Source organism: Sminthopsis crassicaudata, chromosome 2 (genome assembly GCF_048593235.1).
Source record: "Sminthopsis crassicaudata isolate SCR6 chromosome 2, ASM4859323v1, whole genome shotgun sequence".
Lineage (NCBI taxonomy): Eukaryota > Metazoa > Chordata > Mammalia > Dasyuromorphia > Dasyuridae > Sminthopsis > Sminthopsis crassicaudata.
Genome location: NC_133618.1, coordinates 369,928,389 through 369,951,139, shown reverse-complemented (window position 1 = coordinate 369,951,139; position 22,751 = coordinate 369,928,389). Strand labels below are relative to the sequence as shown.

Genomic DNA, 22,751 nt, shown 5'->3' with positions numbered 1-22,751 from the left:
ACAAGTATCTTAAATACAACATATCCAAAACAAAAGGAATTCTATATCCCACCTCAACCTGTCCTTTCTCCAAAACTTCCCAGTTTCCATTAAGGGCACACTTCCAATAAAGGAGGTTCAAAACCTTCAAGTTATTCTTTACTTGTCCCATTTTGGTAAAGACCTCATGCTGGAACTTTGCAAAGTTTTTCTATGTCCAATCTTTTCTTCTCAAGGCCATCCTCAAAGTCACCAATGCCACATTGCTATAAAGAAAGTGGGTGGCTATTGGAAAAAGATCAAACTCACTACTTTCCATCCTTCCTGCACATGCTCCTCAAAACTCTTAAATGCTTTCAATGCCTTTAGGATAAAATATAAAACTTTTTAGCTTGACATCTAAGGCCCTCCACAATCTGGCTCACACCTGCTTTTCCAAATTTTTTTTCAGATCACAACCTAAATTCCTGCCAAAGTAGAACTTTCCATCTTCCATGTACATGTTAATTGGCCCTGGCCATTCCCCATGGCTCAAATAACTTCCTCATTTCTCCCTCTCAGAATCCTCATCTGCCTACATAATGGTAGTTGTCATGTCATTCTTCCCCAGATACTAATTATATTTACTTCTTCCAATCATCTCGTACTTATATATGTACATGCTGAATCCCTCAGCAAAATTTAAACTCCTTGGAGGCAGGCCTGTCTCTCTCTACTGTCTTAGTACTGCTAGTACCAAGCGCAGGACCTTTAATAACCATTTGGTGAATGGAACTGAACTTCCTGGCTGAAATGTGTCTTCCCCAGGAGCAGGATGTGTCCTCTGGGACCTGAGAGGCCAGGGCTCTCTCAAAGACCACCCCTGCAGGTCACTCACCATCGTTGTCACGGGGATCAGAAGACCAGTTGGGGGAGGAACCAGGGGAGGAGGGGCCTCTTCTTCTCTGGGAGAACTGGCCTCCCCAGTGGGGTGTGACTCCTGTTCACCTGCTGGGAACACGGCCACGTTGTTGTTGTTATCTTCCGCAGTCTCGGGGCCGTGGTTGATAGTTTCAGTGCTAATCAGTTCCTCAGTTTCAGGGGATGGTAATTCGTTATCATTGGCATCTGATGATGGTGGAGGTTCTTCAGGGGGAGGAGCTGTAGGCTGTGCAGGAACAGGTTCTTCTAGATTTCCATTGGTATTTGTATTCCCATTATCAACATCTGCCAAGGTGCCTATGAAGTCTTGTGAGTTGCTTGGTTGATAGAAAGGTGCACTTTCCATCCCCCCAGCAAGGGTATTGAAGCGCTGATACAGCAATTTCTGGATATTTGGTCCACTAGGACCTTCTGGCTCTGTGATGGAACTGCGTTTTTTTAAGGGTCTAGGGGCATTAGCCAGTTTCCGCCTCAGAGCTTCCAGATCGGCATCACTCTGATATCGAAGAGGTGAATGGACAATAGGGGTGAGTTTGGTGGGACTAAGGGGCCGAGGGATATTTTCCACGTTACTGTTTTCACCAGATGGTGGGATATTTTCTTGTTCCTGATCTTTCTCAGTAAGTTCAGAAGGAGGCTGTGGCTGTGCCGTGTTTGAAGACAAAGGCCCATAAAGAAATGGCAACGGTGAAGGAGAAGTGGAGCCAGACGGCAAGACAGGCTTCCCATAAACTGAAGAAAACAAGAAGCAAGGTGAAGGGCATTTCAAGTGACACCGTACCCATCAAATACACACCATGTGCAGTCACTACTGAAGAGGAGAAATGCTCACTTCTCAGGGATTATAAAGATGCAGACATGATATTGCCAGGACAAGTTCTACTCTATACCAACGAAATCACACTTACAGGTTAAAAAACCTTTAAAAACTATTTAAGGTCAATCTCTCAGTGTCAAAGAAGCTCTTTAAGTCTAAAAATTGCAGGGTAAGTGCCAGTTTCTAATAGTTAAAGAAGGTTCCTCACTGGAGATCCCTATATCAAGAAGATCACAGAGTGAGAGAGAGAGAAAAAGAGAGCTCAACTACTGTATCACATAACATGTGTTTGGGGAAAGCTGAATGTAAACAAGATCCGATTTTGGGGGGCAATTAGATGGCACAGTGAATAGAGTGCCTGCCCTAGAATCAGAAGTACCTGAGTTCAAATCTAATCCCAGACACCTATTTCTAGCAGTGTGACCTTGAGTAAGTCACGTAACCCTAATTGTCTTGCAAAAAACCCTCAACCTGCCCCCCCAAAAAAAACACTAAAATTTGATTTTAATGCATGAAAGGGATCTAAAAAGGAAAAAAATAAAATAAACCTATAACAGTTACTTCTGAAAATCCTAACCTGTGTCAGAACTTCTCCCTCAGAAAAATGCCACAAAAACCTGTGGGCTCTATTCATTTAAGAATCAATGGAAGAATCACCCTGTTGACATACCTGGGTTACCTGGACGCCCTATGAAAACTTTGCTTCCCTAGTAATACTCTAGATTCCTGAGTTGCACCAGCTATTCTGGTTGCCCAGTAAATAATTAAATCTGCTTCCTCATCCTCAGAGTCCAGAAACCTTATGTCCACTCCCAGCCAGTCATTTTAGAATATCTTATCAGGTCCTACATTGGACCTCCCATACTATGGACTTGTGTTATCAATTAAGAATATGACTTTTGTCTCAATGACAGACATTGTCAATCTTCTTTCTGAATACCCTTACACGGCATTTTAATCCCTAAAGCACTGGAAATTCAGTATACAGTTTTCCACTGGGTAGATGAAGTAAATCAAATCCAAGTCAATGCCTTCTTTACCACCTGATCCAGGAAGTGGCTCTTGTCTTAGAAGGCTTTTGCCTCCTCTCCTCCCTGGTAGAAGCCTCTCTCCGACCAATAAAGAAGGAAAAAGAACTCTCTGGCCCTATTACTTCTGCTTGGAGAACTGAGCCTACTAGTCTCTGCCACTGTAGCAGCAAATTATAAAAACATCTCAGCCTTCAAAAATGCAAAGATGGAAGCTCCTGCTGAAATATTAGAACTTCTTCACAGTAAGATGAAAGTTTCTAAAAAGGAGCTATGCTCTCTGTCCATCTGACTTTACATGGACTAGAAATCAGATAATGAGGTATATTTGTTCATTATCAATTTGCAAGACTACTTTAAATGTACTTTCTTCCCAATTCATCTACCTCACTCATTTATCATTTTTGAAAATAAATTTTTTTAAAATTTAAAATTATTATTAAACATTTAATATCAAATAACAAAATATTAAGATGGGGTTTAAAGTAAAAATTTAAGTACTATTTTTTTTCTATCAAGGAAAAAATATGAATACAATCTACCTGCTTTAACGGACTTATTTAGAGTATTATACACAGCCTGTTGATAATTCTTAGGAGGTGTAGCTTGCTGAAGGTACATGGAATAAATGGAACTCGAGTTCACTGTCTGAGGTCCTTTTCTGGGAGACTGAGGCCTTGATCCTTTGTCAGCTAAGAATGGTCTAATAGCCACAGTTAATGGGAGATCAGGCCTGCCATCTCCAGATGGAAATAATGGAGGACCAGTTGGCTGATATGTAGGACTTGGAGGTACAGAAATCCTCTGCTGAATCTGTTGTGAAGAACTAGGCTGGTGTATGTTGCTTGAAGAGGGTAGGGTAGCAGGTTTCTGCCAATTCGTTACGCTTGTGCCAGATCTGGGGAGGCTGTTGTCTTTTCTCCGTTCCAAAGAATTTGTGGAGCCTGGCCCCAAAGGAACAGGGCTTGGATATGTTCCATAGTTCGGAGGCAACTGTTTACTTGTACCAGGAATAGAGGGTGGTGCTTTTCCAATATCAATGCCCTAAATTTAGATTTCAAAGAGAAAGGGAGAAGATGAAATATTATGTGTCTAAAAATTAAACATTTTTTCCACCTATCACAAGTAAAAAGATTAGAAAACCAAGATTTTAAACAATATCAAGTCAGTTTGTCACCCAAAAATATTAATAGTACATATGTATGTCAAAAATAAAGGGATTCTATCACACAGACCTAATATTGTAGGTGAAAAGAGAATAGATTTGAATAGTGTTGTTTTAACAATTCATTAACTGAAGTTATTAGGCTATCACTGATTAGGGTAATCAGTGATACTAAACAGTGGTCTAACATACTGGCATTATGACTTAATAAAAGGGAAAAGAAATGCATTGATTAATGAGCTTCCCTTATTGCTGGCCTGTGTTTGCTCTGGAAACTTGACCAGTTCCCTGAGTAAACTCAGTTATCCTAAAGGAATGGACAAATATTCTCCTTGGTGGGTCCCTTAAGATGGAATACCCTGTACCTGAAAAGGCTGCTTTATTTCAAGTAGCTTTGTCATGTAGCAAATGAGAATACCTAGCATGGTGTCTTCTTTGTTCTCAGCCTGTAAAAATTTAGTAGAAAATGGAGACACTTTGGAATCTCCCCCAGGAAGGGACACCTTGCCTGGGACCTTCCACCTGGGACCCTGAAGGCTGTGACTTGGGATCACAGAACCAAGAAACTCAGGTCCTGGTGCTTTCCTAGGTGAGGATGCTAAATGTTGTTTATTTATTTGTTTTTTACGTTGTCTTTATTGTTACAGTGATCACTGCATTTGTTGATTGTGTATTACTTTTATGTCACGTTTTCCTCTTCCTTTATGTCTTATTTGAATCAAGGTTCTGAGCAGTAATAAACTTGTACTCACCCCCCCCTTGAGTCTGTGTCTTTGGACAGGAATACCAAAACTAGAATTAACCTTACATCAGGTCAGTGACCTCTCCACTACACCACTATGCCTCTTCATAAAGAGCTACTTAACCATTCATAAAGAGCTTCATAAAGAGATACTTAAACAACAGAGAAATACTCTGACAATGAAAACTACAGATCTAGTAATACAGGATTTGTCAATCATCCCCAAACAAAATAGTTTTAGGTGTCATGAAAAAATATAGAAATAAACAGACAGACAATTCCGGGGAAATTTTTCTTCAACAGGAAAAAAAGATCAATTAAAATTTGTTACATGATTATTAGCCCAGCATGTAAAAACGAAAACCAACATACCAGCTTTTCAGTACTTGCTACTGCTGATAAGGGGAGAGGTTGGCTTGATATCGTTACTTGCTTGAAAGCCCCATCCATGCTTGATTCCTTCCATTCCACATTAGCTGTTTGAACTGGTTTTACTGAAGAGTTTGAGTTTTGTTTTGATGCTGACCAGTTTCCATCATTAGCTTTTAAAAAATGTTTAAGATTAGTCATGGGTATTGTTCTTAAGGAAATAATTCAATTAATTAAAAATAATTATTTTAGTCCAATATAAGAATAACCCAAGGCCAGAAATCCAAAGCATAGTCATTGATCTCAGTATCTGATTTAGTAGAAAAAGCAATACTGCTCCCAATCAGGCATATCATACTACTCATTATCTTAATTAAATGTTGGAAAGAATTGTGCTATATGAGCTTCAGTTTAAATGGTCCAAAAAATAAAATAAAATAAAATAAAATAAAATAAAATAAAGACTGATGATAATAGCACAGTTATTGAAATGTTAACAGATAAAATATAAGTGCAAAGTCAGGATATTTTTTTTATTCTAAAATTTTCAGGGAATTAAAGAAAAAAAAAAAAAGACTAAAAGTAAAAGCAGCTGAAAAAGTTATTTCATTAAGAGTACTTTATAAAGTACAGTACTTGATAACTTGACTAAAAAAGTCCACCTTTCAATTTCCCTTCCTCTGATCCCTTCTGATCCTCTGCCCCCAAAGTATAAGTTAAAAAAACACATTAAAACTATGATTAACATGTAAGAAAAACCATTCCAAATTTGCAAATGGGATTTATTTTATGATTCATCTGCTGAAAATGTCAATATACTGAAGTAATTACTAATTGCAAAAAGCAAAACAAAAAACCGGTAAAAGATCAATTCCTATTTAAAGCAATCACCACTTAAAAGAATGACATGATTTAACAGTAGTAATTAGAGAGAATTCTTAAGTCACCAATTTTCAGATAATTTACTTTAAAAAAAAAAAATCACTATAAAAAAAGAGGGTATTTTCCAAACTATGATAAAAGTCATTATGATACTGCCAAAAATTCTGAAATAGCTTCTAAAAGTTTAATGGAATTGTCATTTTAAGTATTTGATGGCCATGCTTCTCTCTAAGTCACCTATTAAAGTGAATCCCAGGTTAGATATAAACCTTAAAGCAATAAGTAATTGTAAATCATTTCCTAAGTATACAATATGTGTGAAACTAAAGCTGTACAGCACTGAGACATGATGTGTGTGTATGTGTGAGAGAGGGAGAAGATTAGTCTTCAGATGGTTTTTAAATTATTATTTTTTTTGAGGTGGAATTAATGAAAGTTGTTAATAAGTTAAGCTTTGAAGTACAGGTAGTTGTGGAGAAGGGGTAGTTTCTCAAGATTTGTAAAATGAGGGCTCTCATTCTACTTGCCTAATTTAGAAAAGCTTTTGTGTAAAAACACATGAAAGAGGATGGACAGACTTTTATACATGCCTTTTTTTTTCTTAATGAATCTTTAATGTAGGATCATAAAAACAATTTATTCACCAAGCAGTAGCTGAGTAAAATTTTTACTAAATTTGACAGTTTCAAAAAAGAATGCAGAAAACAGTTGATAAAGAAAAAGATGAATGTTTCATATGTCTTCTCCTTTGATATTATCTATATTGAAGCTTATTTCAACATTATAAAATGCAATCCATCCATGCTTTCTCATCCTATGAAGCTGCTGTCTTTATCCTCATTGACATTTTTCAGAAAGCATCTACTATATAATGAATGGAAGACTTTGCTCCAAGTTTAATATGTGATAAGAGATTAGCATAATATCCAGGCTGTCCTTTATTCATTCTCACTACATAACCAACCCACTAGTTTTTTCAATATTAAATTTTTCCTTTCAAAACAATTTTTAAATGTGAGTCATCACTGGTAACATGTGACCTATGTATATCCGTCACACAACTTTCCACTATTTGGAAAGTTACAATGTTGATTCTTCTGACACTATGATGTCCCATAATTCACAGAGAGAGAATCACTAGAAGGACATTGGTGTTAAAAAGATGGTTATTTGAGGTAAAAGTTCAGGGATGTTCTGATTTATATATCCTCAACAATTAAGAACATTTTCATACATTTATTAGTAGATTACAATTCTTTCTGTTAAGTATCCTTTGAACATGTCTATTGGTGGAATGGCTTTCAGTCTTATGTAGCTCTCTTAGTTAAAATAACTTGAATAATAAATTCATATTTGAGAAATTTGGTACAAAGATTTTTTTCCATTTGAATAATTCCTATCTCATACCAGGCATATTATGCAAAAGCTTTTCTATTTCATGTAATCAGCTACATATCTTCTCTTCTGTAAATGCCTCTACATTTTGGTTAAAAATAAGAACTCATCTCCTTGTAAAAGCTGTGAAAAAATATGACCTGCGTCTCTTCTAATTGTATAATGGCATGTCCTTCAATATTAAGATTACATTTCCATTTAGAATTATATATAATATTGTATAAAAGTTTTGATCTAAGCCTAATTTCTGCTAGATTATTTTACAGTATTCCCCACTATCACAGGGAGTTCTTGCCTAAATAATTTTTATTTTCTAATTTATCAAATGCACTGTGGTTTTCAATAGATAATAGTTTGTGATATTGGGAAAAAAAAAAGTCCCTCTATAATCTTTATGTCATAAAGTTGTTATTTTTAAAAAGTTTTATACTTTGTCAAGGACTTTCTAAAATTTTTGTATCAAAATAATCAGGTGGTTTGGGACTTTTTTTTTTTGTTTTTAATAAGATTATGTTATTTTCCTCATGTCTGTATCCCTGTTATAAATTCAACTTGGTACAATGAATTATTTCATGAAGGAACTACTATAATACATTTGACAAGATTAGGTTTTAAAATGTTTAATTGATCATTAATGATATTGATACATAGATCTCTTTTACACTTTCCTTGTTTGGCATCAGTACTAGAATTACATTTATTTTATAAAAGAAGTCTGGTAGAATACTTGTACTTTTTGTAGTTTTTGAGAATAATCTGCGTAGCATTGCAATTAATGGGTTCTTAAAAATTTGCTAATTCTCTTGTGAATTTATCAGAATCCAAAGTTTTTTTTAAATTGATAATTTCTTTACAACTAGTTTCATTTCCTTTTTTGAGATTGAATTAAGATCTCTATTTAGACTCGTGTTAGTATGCGTATTTTATTATTTTTGAAGGTAATCTTTTATTGTGTCTTAATTTTGTTAGCATATAACTGCTTTAATAGGCAGATCATTTTTTCCCCCTTGTTTTGTGATTTCATCTTGTTCTTCCATTATTTTGTTGACAAAGTTTTCTAACTTTTTTTAATCAAGATGGCTATGGGATTTATCCAATTTTCAAAGAACAGTTTTATTTTTATCATTTCAACAGTCTTTTTTGTTTTCTAATTTGGTTTCTATTTTTAATATCTCCTCTTTTGTGCTTATTGAGTTTTGTTGGCCTTTTTTTTTTAGGATTTCATTAAGTCTTCATTTGTGTCTGTGTCTTATTTTGTACTCTGAATCAAATTTTTATTGGACTGTGACCTGTAGTTAAGGAGTTGTTCACAATTTCTGCCTTTTTATAGTTTATTTGTAATATTTTAGTACATGATCAATTTTTGTAAAAATTCCATGAGATAATAGAAAGGTGTATTCTTTAGTGTTCTTGTTTAGAAGATGCCATAAGCTTTAGTTTCATTAACAATTTATGCAATACTCTATTTTATCTTTTGTTGGATTTTCTTTCTGTTGGATTTATCCAAATCTGAGAAAAGGACATTAACATCTCTTATTATAATTCTATTATTCTCTATATTTCCATATAATTCAGTTAACTTATATTTTATGAACTGAACTGCTATGGTATTTGCAGCATATAAGTTAAATATTGGGGCGGCTAGGTGGCGCAGTGGATAGAGCACCAGCCCTGAATTCAGGAGGACCCAAGTTCAAATCTGGTCTCAGACACTTAACACTTCCTAGCTGTGTGACCCTGGGCAAGTCACTTAACCCCAGCCTCAGGGGAAAAAAAAAGTTAAATATTAATATTGATTTGTTGCCTATACTTCCTTTCAGCACAATGTTCATAGTTGGTAACAATATTTCCTCTAAGATTTCACAAAGCATTTGATTTTGAAATTCATATCATAACAGATTCTCTAAATAGTTGCTAAATAAATCATAGAAATCCAGTTTAATTACACATACCATTGCCTGCTATATGCTAAAGACTAAGAAATGTTCTCTGCAATACCTAGTGAAGAAATTCATAAATGTTTGCTTTTATTGCAGTAGAATTGTAATTATTCAAGCTCTGAAATGATCAAATTAAAACAGTCCTAACTACCAAGTAATAATTGTGCACAGCACAATGAAAAGAATTATATAATGGCATGATATTAATCTGTCCATTCTTTTAAGGATTTCCTTCAAAAGGAACCATGATTTAGCTACTTATAATAACTTATTGCACTTGGATAGCTTCATGAAAGCTAGAAATGATGTTAAGTATTAAACAATAATTATAATTTTATACTTTGGAGCATAAACTGAAGAACTTAAGCAATCATGGCCAATAACATGTAATTTATATGTATGAGCTCAACAGATGATTTTTCCAATTACCAGTTATACCTAAGGCTATATGAAAACCCAAATTTCAAGTTTAATAAATTCTATTTTCTAATCAAGTCTCTGTCCTTTCTTAATATCCATATTCAGTTAGTGAAGTCCTACTTGTTTCTCACAATATGCTTGCTTTCAATCTAAGATATCTGATGATTTAGTTTCACTAAATTTCATTCATATGTTTGCTCTTATTTTTCTAAAAAAATGTATCAAGTTTCAGTAAGCACAAGACTTTTATCAGTTTAGAAAGAAAAAAAAGATTGTTAATTTAGCACAAACGAGAGATAAGCCTCTCCCAAGATTCTCTGATTAACATACAGTTTACAAACTGCATTGCAGAGTTTGCAGAATGATGTGAAGAACTGTAGTCAGGTCCAACATCAAGATCTGACACTGTCCATGAACTAGGCTCCTGATGTTTACTATAACCATCTGTGTAACAAAAGAGTTAAAAAGCAGGAATCAAAAACTAGTACCCCTAGTTGCCAAGGTTTTTTTCATCATGGATACATAATTAGTTAAAAACTTATCTAAGACTTTCCAGAGTCATTCTACTCCAAATAATTCTTTTTTGAAAATAGGTACCTGGTGGGGCAGTAAGGTGGCGCAGTGGATAGAGCACCGGCCCTGAAGTCAGGAGGACCCAAATTCAAATCTGATCTCAGACACTTAACACTTCCTAGCTGTGTGATTCTGGGCAAGTCACTTAACCCCAATTGCCTTGACAAAAAAAACAAAAAAAACAAAAAAACAAAAAAACAAAAAAAAGAAGAAGAAGAAGAAGAAGAAGAAAATCACTTTGATAGCAGAATGGAAGATGGCTGACAACAAGTGTGGGAGGGAAATGTATCAGCAGCTATTAAAATAATCCAGGTATGAGGTGATAAGGGCCTATATTAGAATGGTACAGTGTCACAGGAGAGGAAGTGGCACATTTGAAAGATGTTTCAAAGATGAAATTGGCCTTGGCAAGTGCTCTAGAGATGGCAAGGGAGAAGAAGAGTGTGGAGTTCAAGATGTGAATCTGTCAGACTGGAGAATGGTGCTGCCCTCCACAGTAATAGGAAATGTAGAAAGTAGAAGGTTAAGAGGAAGGAGAATTACTGTGGCTTTACACATGTTGAGTTTAAATGTTTACTGATCAATCTAGTTCAAGGTGTGTCAGATGAAGACATTCCATATACATGGTACTCTAGAAGTATAATTAGACATAGAAAGAAAAAAAAATAATAATAGGGCTATAGTTTATGATGAGAAGGGACTTTAGAGGCCATTGAACACAACCTTATTTTACAAATGAAGAAACTGAGTCACAGAGATGTTAAGTGACTTGCCCAGAATCACACAACTAGTAAGCATCTGAAACAGGAGTTGAGCCTAGATCCTCCTGAATTCCTTCCATTATTCCACAACTGACATGTAACAAGAAACAAGAAATCTACACCTCAGAATCAGGAATAATGAAGATGCCATTTAAAATCTCCATTTGAAGACATATATAATTATCTTCTTAATAGTTTCAGGGTTTTCCCCAGTAAGTCCAATTCTCTTACCAGACTTACATCTTCCATGACCTGCATTTGAAGCAATAGTAAGAGACTGTGGCTTTACTGGGTCACCTGGTACAGAATAGTTTCCAGCACTAGGAACTTGTATATAAGGCCCCACTGCTGCTATTCTTCCAGCACTCAAGGTTGACTGTGGTGATGATGTTCCATTAACACGATTTAACTATATAAAAAAAGGAAAGAGGAATGATCAGTGTGAACTCAAAGTTCAGAGAAATCAAAATACTAGGTTCATATTAGGCTGTTAATCTACTTCTAAACTTTTCCATAGTAATAACAGCCATTTTATACTTAAAAATTCATATATATATATATATATATATATATATATATATATATATATATATATATATATATATATATCCAGAAATATTAAGTAGTAATCAAAAGAACAAATTAGGATTTGCATGGGAATATTATCTGATGAAACAAAATAAAATTCCTCCTTTCTGTAATTATGGTGGGAAAAGCCCTTTAAAAAGAGAAGTCTCTAAATCAACTGATGCTGAGTGAAATGAGCAGAACCAGAAGATCACTGTACACTTCAACAACAATACTGTATGGGGATGTATTCTGATGGAAGTGGAAATCTTCAACATAAAGAAGATCCAACTCACTTCCAGTTGATCAATGATGGACAGGGGTAGCTGCACCCAGAGAAGAAACACTGGGAGGGGAATGAAAATTGTTAGCACTAATATCTGTCTGCCCAGGTTGCATGTACCTTCGGATTCTAATGTTTATTGTGCAACAAGAAAATGATATTCGCACACATGTATTGTACCTAGACTATATTGTAACACATGTAAAATGTATGGTATTGCCTGTCGTCGGGGGGAGGGAATAGAGGGAGGGGGGGTAATTTGGAAAAATGAATACAAGGGATAATATTATAAAATATATATATTAAAAAAAAAAAAAAAAAAAGAGAAGTCTCTTAAAATTAAATCAGTAACAGGAATATCATTATAAGCACAATAATTTTTAAATAAGTTTTGTTTACTTTTTAAAAATTTGCTTTTATATATATTCTTGTTGCTATTTGTATATATGAAGTCTTATGATTGAAAACAAACTTTTGAAAATGAACTTTTAAAAAAATGTATGATTTTTAAAGAAAAAATTCCCCTAATGATAGAATATTGGTCATTGGTCATGATAATAACATTCGTTTCTTTACTTTCGAACTAGATAACTATCTTTCATCACAAATTTATGGTTTTCTTCCGAGATCTAATTTATTGCAAAATACTCCAAATTTATACATAATTTATACATAATGGGATAAAATAATAATATCTCATTTGAGTCACATGACTACTTTCAAACATTACATCTACAAGCAATCTCTAAAAAAGAGAACCATTTTTCTGTCATCATAATGATATAATATAAATTTTTTGGTAATGGAAAAATCAGTAAGAATAAGCATTTTAAGTCCACAGGCTAATTCTTCATAGTAACACTATTATTAACACACAAAATGATAAAAAGGCAATCATCTAAAATAAGATTCTTGAAAATTTACCATTGATGTTGAAGCCTTTTTCTAAATTAAAAAAAACAAAAAACAAAAACAAAAAATGGATCAAGATTCCTGAAAACATTTTGAAAATATCTCAAAACATAAAGCAAATCACTAAGTTTGGGCAAAAATCAACTGACAATAATATGCAGAAAAGCAGCAACTACATTACTTATCTTGAAGCTTATCCATTTCAAGTTTTTCAATCTTTAAGACTAATTCACGCAATCCATTAAACCTAATTTCTCTTCCTTTCTTCCCTCATCCATTCTCTCCCCTACACACCATAGGTACTTTTTTATTTTTTAATTTCTCTTGGAATTTTTGAGTTAACGTTATTGAAAAAGATTTCACATATCTGATTGAATCTACATTTGTAACTAAAAGTTAGTAGCAAAGATGAAGGGCAAGGAAAAAAACTAGTAACTGTGGGTAGGAAGTGAGGGAGAAGGACATTGAAGTCTAAGATAATGTCCTAAGTCATCAGACCTCTTTTTGCTTTGCTAAGCAAAGATGTTGCATTACTTCAAAAATAAATATCTAATGCATGTCTGATGTTCTTTACATAACAGTAGGTTTAGATTATCATCCTGATTTACAGTGACAAAAAGGACAATATTTTTTATTTGAAATGTATGAAAAGTATTTGAAAAGTGAATAAAAGTTTGTCTGGCAGCAAAAAATAACTGAAGTTGTAGCATTCCAAATAATAATGATAAATTGATAAGTTATTCAAATCCTCTTCATCATCAGAATCTATCCCTTTAATATAATTTTTCTGGCTAATGATGTTAACTTCAAACAAAAATACTGATGCAGAATTGTGTCTTTTTGATTCAGCTATAATTCTCATTCCACAATTAAAAAGCAAATAATTGCCCAATGCTGGATCTTTTTAAATTTAAGCTTAACATTTTCAGAACCAAGAAAGCCACTGATCTCTTTCCTCCATCCTTCAAACCCTATATTCATGTCAAGGAAACATCGAGCATCAGAAACCACTGGGACAAAGCTGTTGGAATCAATACAACGGCTTTTCCACCAGAGAAAGACTAATATCAAAATTCAGGTTTTTTGCCTTTCCAAGGAATTGCCTAGTAGTTTTGAGACTTTAATATATGTAACACTTAGAACAACAAAGAGCTTTCGAGACATCAGTGAAGACTCACAAAATCCAACTATGCCCATCTGACCATAAAAAGTTATCATCTATATTTTATTGTTGGAAGCACATTTGAATTATGAAATTTGTTTCAATGGGATTTGTACAGATTATCCACTCTGGAGGCTCAGCATCAATTTTGTTTTGGTCTTACCACAATCATATATTCTTAACAAGGGTCATCATTATAGTGAAGAGTTCCTATATTTGAAAGCATACAGAAGTTATCTGTACATCTGTACAGAGAAGCTCTGTACATTTCAGCTATTTCTTTAGGATTTTCCCAAGATTAAGAACACAGACAGCATTTTTATTACTAGAAGAAAAATCTGTAATATTTTTTTTGCCTAGAATATCCTTAATAGTAAGCCTTTATCAAAGAAATAAGTATTAAATATGTCAATGTTAAAGCTGTTTATATTTCTTGGTATCCTCCAAAAGCACAGTCAATCTCATTCTGCACTTCCTGCATAGCCAAAGAAATAATGCCAAGCCATTAACCTGAAAGGATATGTGAGTTGGTGGCAGAGCAACCACAAGTGGTGGAAGCTGAAGGATACTATTCCCTAGGAGAAAGGACATTGGTAACCTGGGTGCTACCAATTCTCTGCTACATGCAATTCTTTACATTTACTCCACACAAGAGGAAATGAAAATAAAAGATTTTGTCCTCAGTGACAAGCAGTGTAGATGAGTGCCACTTTGAAGCAGTCTCTTTTCTGACAGAGAAGGAAGCTATCAATAGCAACGTGAATATGGGAACAGAATAACCAAGGCAGAGAAGGGTCAGAGTACATACCAAGTCAGAGGAAAAAGAAATACGAGGTGCTTTAGCCAGTGGTTTCAGATGCTACATTGCTATTAGTAATCTTTACTACCAGACTCTGCTACCTGAACTTTTATGGCTTTGAGGTTCCTTAAGCCACCACAGACAAAAGAACATTTTTAATAATTTTTACTGACTGGAGAATAGAAATAATTTAATTCAGAAAAAAAAAAAAAGTGTGATTTGGATATGGGCCTTTTGTAAAAGTTTATCTTACAGGAATGTTTTCTTTTTGACGTGCCTGAATTTTTTTCCCATAAAGACGCTCACGCAGTTCATTGATTCGTTTGTCCATCATAGCAACCTCCATATTACGTTTATTTAAAAGTTCCTTCTGCTGCTGAAGTTTTGAATTCTGTTCCTGATTAAGCTGATTCCGAATCTTTAAAAAAAAAAAAGGGAGAAGGGTTACATTTTTTTAAAATTTTAATTAAAAAGATTATTAAATCTTCATTTCCATGAGAAATTTTTTTTAACTAAAGATGATATTAAATTTTGGCATATATTATGTCTAGGCATATACATGTATAGAATTAATTGATATGCTATCTGTTTCATATTTATAAATGGGAATCCACAGATTCTTGAGGAAGAGATCTCTAAATATTCACATAGCTGACAAAACACAAGACAAGCACTCAAATTATAAGCCAGGTGAAAAATGACCTACATATTTTTGGTAATTTTTACATAATGACTTGTCCATTGGGTTTGTATCATGTGAAACAACCATAACAGAATTCCTTTGCTAATCAATCTTCTCATTTATTATACGTTGAACTGCTTCATACTGCCTCTTACCCTCTATGCAGAAAATACAATATTATACAAATTCCATTATTTATAGGATAATAATTTTCCCACAATGGTCACATACAACAGTTAAATCCTGGCCTCTCCTAACAAGCAAAAGATATCATGAATTCCCGCTCTTTCCTTTTGTTATGTCTATTACTTTAATTCATTTCAACAAATACATAAGTATCTACTACATGCAAAGCACTAGAAATGCAAAATAACATTATTTGCTAAATATCTTAACTCAATTTGCAAGTTATGATGAAGATACACATTTTATGAAAAACAAAGTGGTAAAGCAATTAATTTTAAATAATTTTAATAACTGCTTTTAAAAAACACTCCTCATGATTTTCAATTATTCAAATTTAGTGGCTGATTTCTTAGACTATAGTTACATTAAACTTTAAGTTTACATGGAGACTTTGATACCATATAGTTTTATGTTTTTATATTGCTAAATAGTAAATCAGAGTCACTGTGGAATTTAATACAGTCAGCATGGGAATCTGGAAGATCTGATTTCAATTGCTACCTCTAATACATAATATCTGGTTGATTCTGGGCCAATCACTTCATTTATCAGTGCCTCAAGCCAATCTCTCTAGGACTCTTGAGTTTTAGATAAAGGGAGTTACTACATCCAGAAATCATAGATCTGGCCCAAACAAACCCAAGAAAATCCATCAGATTCAGTTATTCTAAACAAACAAACAAACCACCTCGTGAGAACTTGTTCCTAAGTGAGCACCCTTGGCTCAACTCCAGTGTGCTCATCATCTTTAGAATCACTCACTACATAAACAGAAAAACTCCAACAGGTTACCTGAAGCTCTTGGTATAATCTTTTTAATTCCACTGCAGCAGGACCACTCAATCTGCCATTATACGACTGAAATCCATTGAGTTTCCCTTTCTTTAAATCCTCCAATTGTTGACTGAGCTGATCCACTCTTAGAATTGCAGTTTGTACTTCCTGCTTCTTTTCCTGGAACATGGCACTGAACCTTTCAATTTCAGCAGCTGCAATGCCCCCACCCCCAAGGAAAAAAATTCAATGAAAATATGTAATAAAAAAGCATCAACACAAGCTTTGAAAGAAATTTTCATGGAAGCAAAGAAGCCGATTTAAAATTCATGAATCAGGCAATTAGACTATCACTGACATTCAACATCCTAATCTCTATGTATACGGTATAATTTTATGCACATATTTTATTTTAATTCTTGATTATCTCCACTATAGCAAAAGCATGAAATGGATAATTTTTAAAAAATTTTTAAATTTTTCTTTTTTGCTGAGGCACTTGGGGTTAAGTGACTTGCCAAGGGTCACACAGCCAGGATGTGTTAAATGTCTGAGACCAAATTTGAACTCAGGTCCTCCTGACTTCAGGGCTATTGCTCTACCACTGGGCCACCTACCTGCCCCAAATGAATGATTTAAAAAAAAACAAAAAAAAAAAAAAAAACTTTTCTATCTGATTTAAAAATATGTTTTGCTTTTGAAACATATTTAATTATCCTTTCCTTAAGTTCATGCCCATTTGAGGCAGAAGGGGTCAATCCAAAAAGCATAGTTGTGTCAAGTCAATATTGAGTCATAGCATGAAAAAAAAATTAGAAAAAACAGAAAATTACAACCTTCACAATAACAGATAGCAAACAATTAACAATCAGCAGAGGGTATTGATTATACAAAATTTGAAGTATTTCTGCACAAAAGGCAGTTAGATTAAGATGAGATAGATGGAGGAAAGGAAGAGATTTAGAAGAAAGATCTCTTGCATTGAATATGCCTGATTGAGTCTGACTTATCTGTAAGGAAACTGACACATAAGACAACCATTTTGCTCAATACAAATGGAGTCCCAAGACACAAAACAGTTTTGAAAACATTACAACTATTACCATCCTAAATTCCTTATGGTTCTAGAAATACAAATTAAAATTTTCAAGTATCATCTTACACCCATTAAGCTAGTAAAGCTGGGAACTTGCATTGTTTAGAGAATCTGTGGAAAGCAAGCATATTTATTCACAGTGGAGGAAACTATGAATTGGCCCAGTGGGGGCAACTAAATGGCACAATGGATAAAACACTGCTCCTGGAGCCAGCAGGAAGTGAGTTCAAATACTAAGGAATGGTTATATTAAACCATTAATATAATGTAATATTAGGGCACCATAAGGAATGAGGAATATGAAGCACTTCAGAGAAACTTGGGAAAATCTGTATTAAAAAATGCAAAGTGAAGAAAAGAAAGCCAATGAACCTGCTATTTTATTTGTATAAGGAACTCCTGGGAAATGAAGTTCCCATTCTGGAGGCAGGTCAGCAGCAACTTTTCTATAACTCAGAGGAATCTATAGTGCTATACTAATCTAACTGCATTTTGTATTGGGAAAGTGATTTGCCAAGATCACACAGTAACACCTCTTAGACAAGGGCTTTAAAGCAGGTCTTCCTAGCTTTGAAATGGGTTTTCTATCCATTACATTGTCAATATGGAAAAACAAAATTGCTTCATACTAGTACCCAAGAGGTACTAAAAAGTACAAAAGGTAATTCAAAAAAGACATTGTTTTCAGGGAATGTATTTTATTAAGAAATTTGTCATGAATATCAAATTTCCTTTTCTTTTTTCCCCCCAAAGTAGCAATAGAACCTTTATTTGAAGGAATATGTGACAATAAATTACAACAAAGAGAAGGAAGAAATGCTCAATTTTTAATCTTGCTTTTTTCTTCAAAATAGCTGAACAAAAATAGCTAAAGTGAAATTTTCAAATAAAAATAAATAAGGAAATAGAAACAAACATTTGGATTCCATTAATTAAATTCTGTCAATTAGTTAGAATAAGCTATGATTTTTGTGTACAGAAAAATAACAAACCTTGCAGATATGATTATTGGTAAATTTTTAATCATAATTCTTTAATGTGTAAAAAGCATTTTATTTTTTTCTTTTGTATTTTTTCCCAGTAAATTTTTTTATTTTTAATACACAATGCTTTATGAATCATATTGGGAAAGTAAAATCAGACCAAAGGGGAAAAACCGCAAGAGATATATTGAAACACACACACACACACACACACACACACACACACACACACACACACACACACACACACACACACAGGCAAAAAGAAGTGAACACAGCATGTATTGATTTACATTCAGTCCCCTTAGTTCTTTTTCTGGATACAGATAGCATCTTGCTTTGAATTACTGAATCACTGGGGAGAACCAAGTCTTTCATAGTTGACCATCACACATTCTTGCCATTATTGTATACGATGTAGTCTTGGTTCTGCTTATTTTGCTCAGCATCAGTTCATGTAAATCATTCTAGGCCTTTCTAAAATCAGCTTGTTCATTATTTTATAGAACAATAATATTCCATTACTTTCATATACCACAAGTTGTTCAACATTTCCCCAGCTGATGGGCATCTATTCATTTTCCAATTCTTTGCTGCCACAAAGAGACGCTACAAACATTTTTGTGCATGTGGGTCCTTTTCCCTCCTTCATGATTTCCTTAGGATAATATAATATAATATGCACAGCTTTATAGCTCTTTTGGCACAGTTCAAATTGCTGTCCAGAATAGTTGGATCATTTCTCAATAAAAATCAAATTTTCAAAGAGAGTTTGACAATATTTTACCTATGATATATATATATATACACTAATGAAATCTGAAGATTTTACCAAGAGTTTCACCATGATACTGTTCACAACAGAGCAGGTTTAAGGCAAGAAAGCTTGGATTACTTAACCAAAAGGTTTCTAGTTACTAATGTAATTAAAACATCTTATTAAGCATCGACATTTTGTCTTATGAGATAACCCAAAAGAATGGAATCTTAAGAATAAATTCAATGAATGTTAGGAGTTGAAAAAAAAGGACAATATTTTTAGCTGGAAGGGACCTTAGAAATATACTAGTCCAACCCCCTTTTTTAAACAATAAAAAGACCCAGATGTGGTGTTCCCAAGATCAGAAAGATAACAAATGTACACTTAGAATGTAAATGCCAAATCTACTTTATCATGGTTATGTTAGCTAATGCCCATCACTAATTTCACTAAAAAGGGAAAAAAAAAAATCCAGCATTAATTTTTGTTATGAAAATTGTCTCATAAACTAACTTCACTTTAGATATAAGTAAATGAAAAGAAAAAAGAAAATGCCTAATCCCTGGTGTCTCTGAATTAGAAAACATAATACATACACAGGTTGCCATTCATGATTTTGCTATAGTCCACTTGACCTCTCATAGCACGGATTTTTTTCAGTTTATTCTCCTGGGCCTCAACTCTTTCTTTAAGTTTCTGAAGCTTTTCATTTTCAGAAATTGACTGCTGCTGGCGACGTTCTTGTTGCTTTAGAAAATGCAAACGTTGCTCCTGACATAGGGAAAATAGAAAAAAGTGTAATTTTGGCATGTTTTCTTAAGTTAAATTATTATTTCTGCAACAACTAAAACAATTTCAGGGTCAACCATATACATGAAAGAAATGCCAAGAGCATTACGGCATATGTGTTAAGAGTACATGAAAACTGAATTATTTATTTAGGTTTAGAAAAGGAACAATATTTTAAGGATTTAATTAGTATAAATTGACTTGTGAAAAACAGTGAATATACAATAATAATTTCTGTGAGGAACTTTTGGAAAAAAGAAAAAAAAAAACTAGGGAAAATGTATTTAAATATAGTCAATTCCAACTCATATTCATATAATTTGCTAGAACAATTTCATCTACATTCATTCTAACACATCTGTTAAGATTCCTCCAACATTAATTTCCTGCTTTTAGTAACATGTTTCCTGCTGTTGCAAAATAGTTCCCAAAACATTGCTCAATTTCCCAAAGGAAATGAAGAAGCTGAGGATTTCTGACTCGAAAAAGAAAAGATCTACTACAAAATAACTTCTAATTTGCTAAGAACTACTAAACAAACAAGAGTATATCATTTGTTCCAGATGAGTTCCTGCATAAGTTAATAAACACAGCTTAAAATTGCTTTATATTTGTATAAGGGAATAATACAAAATATAAAACATGTATATAAATGACAATCAAAACAAGAAATCACCAAGAATAGAAAGTTTTCTATGATATCAAAACTTATTTCAGGATATTATTAACATTAAAAATTCAGTCTCCAAGTATATAAAATTTACCAATTTGAAGATGGGTTATGAAAAAAAATCAACAGTTTTACATATTTTTAAAAACTAACATTTGGGGCAGCTAGATGGTGCAGTGGATAGAGCACCAGCTCTGAAGTCAGGAAGACCCGAGTTCAAATATGGTCTCAGATATTTAACATTTCCTATCTGTGTGACCCTGGGCAAGTCACTTAACCCTAATTGCTTCATATTCATGTTTAATTTGCCAAATTTTTCAATTCTAAAAACCTAGAATAATTTTTTTAAAATAAAATGAAAGTGTCTCCAAAGTGATAGATTTATATTAAATTTATATTATTATTTATACAGAAGTAAAGAGTTCAGAACATTAAAAAAAAAATCACCAAAGGAAAAATCTTTCTCTTTTTAAAATACTCTTTAGACTGAGGCAATAAACAAACTAACCTTCAAAATGCTTTCAGAATATTACAAAATCATATAATTAAATGTTTTTAACAAGTAACTTCTCTAGCCTAGACTTTATCTTTTTCTTTTTTCAGTCTTTTGGCTTCACTAGAGATAAAAGTCAACTCCTTCCTCCCCCCCCCCCCTTTCTTGGCTCTGTGCCAGTCAGACCACCTCTTGTGCTTTTCATCATCCATTTTGTAAGTTTTCAACTGCACAAAGCACAGTACCCCCTTTAAGACAGTTTCTTGTTCTGCATCTCATGTTTGTGACAAAGGAGAAAAAAATTCATTTAAGAGGTGAAAATAAAGTTATAAAATGCTAAGAAAACTAGCTATTATCAGTGCTATTGGTCAGATGCAGTCCTCAGAAACCCTACTATGTCAGATGGCAGAAAGTAAAGTGGCATTATACTGACTACATATGTTAAGCACAATCATTCACACTCTTCATAAAAGTAAGTTATCAAAGGGCCTAAAATCTTTTTTCCTCTTTTCATCTCAAAACATACCTTGGCAACCAACATCTGCTGCTGGTTTTCAATTTGCTGCTGCTGCCGAGCAGCCATATCCTGGAGTTCTGAAAGTGTAAGTTCAACCCGGGGATTCCCAACCTACAGTGAAAAGAACACTCATATTAAAACAGAAGTATATAAATGCTTAAAACTTCATGGTGTTAGATTATAGATGCTAGCATTCTTAAATTAAAGGATGCCCTCCAGTACATCCTTAATGGGAAAAAAATACATTCTTTTCAGAAGATTGTGTTCAAATGCATGTTTGTGGTAATTAACTATGAAAAATAATATTATAGGCAGGAAATCTTATGAAATATTTGACTCAATTAAATTTTTCAAAGCTTAATTTTATGATAATTTGTTTTAGGCTCTTAGAATGGTTATTTCCCAAAATAACTTAATTATCTAACATCTGAAAATCAGTATTTAGCTCTTTGTTTAGTATTCTAACCTCAAAAAAAAAAAAAAAAAGTATTCCAAAGTTACTGAAACACAAAGTAGGTAGTGTTTTGTCCTAGAGAAAACAAGCTTTAAAGCTTTTCTTTTAAACAGAACTACACCATAATGAATTAATGAAAAAAAAATTAAAAGAAAGACAATTATACAAGAAAGCTTTTTTAAAAACCTAAGTAAATTAAAGTATATTATAAAATTAGGTCACATTTGATCTTGCTATAAGAAAATGACAGCTGGTATTTGGGGGGGAAGAGACTACCTCTGAATATATCATACATACTTCCCAATTCCAGGTTTCCCATCTATATATTCCCCTTCAATTGATATCTTTTGCCCCATAAAACCAATGATTCTTTATACTGCTATTCCGTATATTTCATTATCCTTAATAGTCACTCACATCCATCTTATTTTAAACTCCCATAACTATTGTCACATACTATTCTTTGAAATATGCTGAATATCTGCAGTGCCTTTGAAATCTAAGCATTCATGGCTTAAAGATATACACAGTATTTTAGATTTGTACAACACAGTCTGAATCCCTTGGTTAGAAATTATCATATGGTGAAGCAGGTAGAGATGGGCCTAGAATTACTAGCAGTGTGACTCTGG

General features: G+C 33.5%; 1 protein-coding gene across 12 annotated transcripts in view; it reads right to left on the bottom strand.

The window, feature by feature from the left end:
• LOC141556657 (apoptosis-stimulating of p53 protein 1-like) overlaps positions 1-22,751 on the bottom strand; it is a 131,278-nt gene that overhangs the window by 13,886 nt on the left and 94,641 nt on the right. For 4 of the 12 annotated variants that reach the window (XM_074291131.1, XM_074291122.1, XM_074291123.1 and 1 more), the window contains 9 exons: positions 21,675-21,776; positions 19,793-19,967; positions 16,376-16,572; positions 14,969-15,133; positions 11,224-11,401; positions 9,989-10,102; positions 5,025-5,194; positions 3,288-3,789; positions 857-1,632 (listed from right to left, as the gene is read on the bottom strand). In XM_074291131.1, the coding sequence (XP_074147232.1) occupies positions 857-1,632; positions 3,288-3,789; positions 5,025-5,194; positions 9,989-10,102; positions 11,224-11,401; positions 14,969-15,133; positions 16,376-16,572; positions 19,793-19,967; positions 21,675-21,776 (2,379 nt within the window). The remainder of the gene's footprint in view (positions 1-856; positions 1,633-3,287; positions 3,790-5,024; positions 5,195-9,988; positions 10,103-11,223; positions 11,402-14,968; positions 15,134-16,375; positions 16,573-19,792; positions 19,968-21,674; positions 21,777-22,751) is intronic. The other 8 variants (XR_012486588.1, XM_074291134.1, XM_074291125.1 and 5 more) reach the window with 5 other exon arrangements.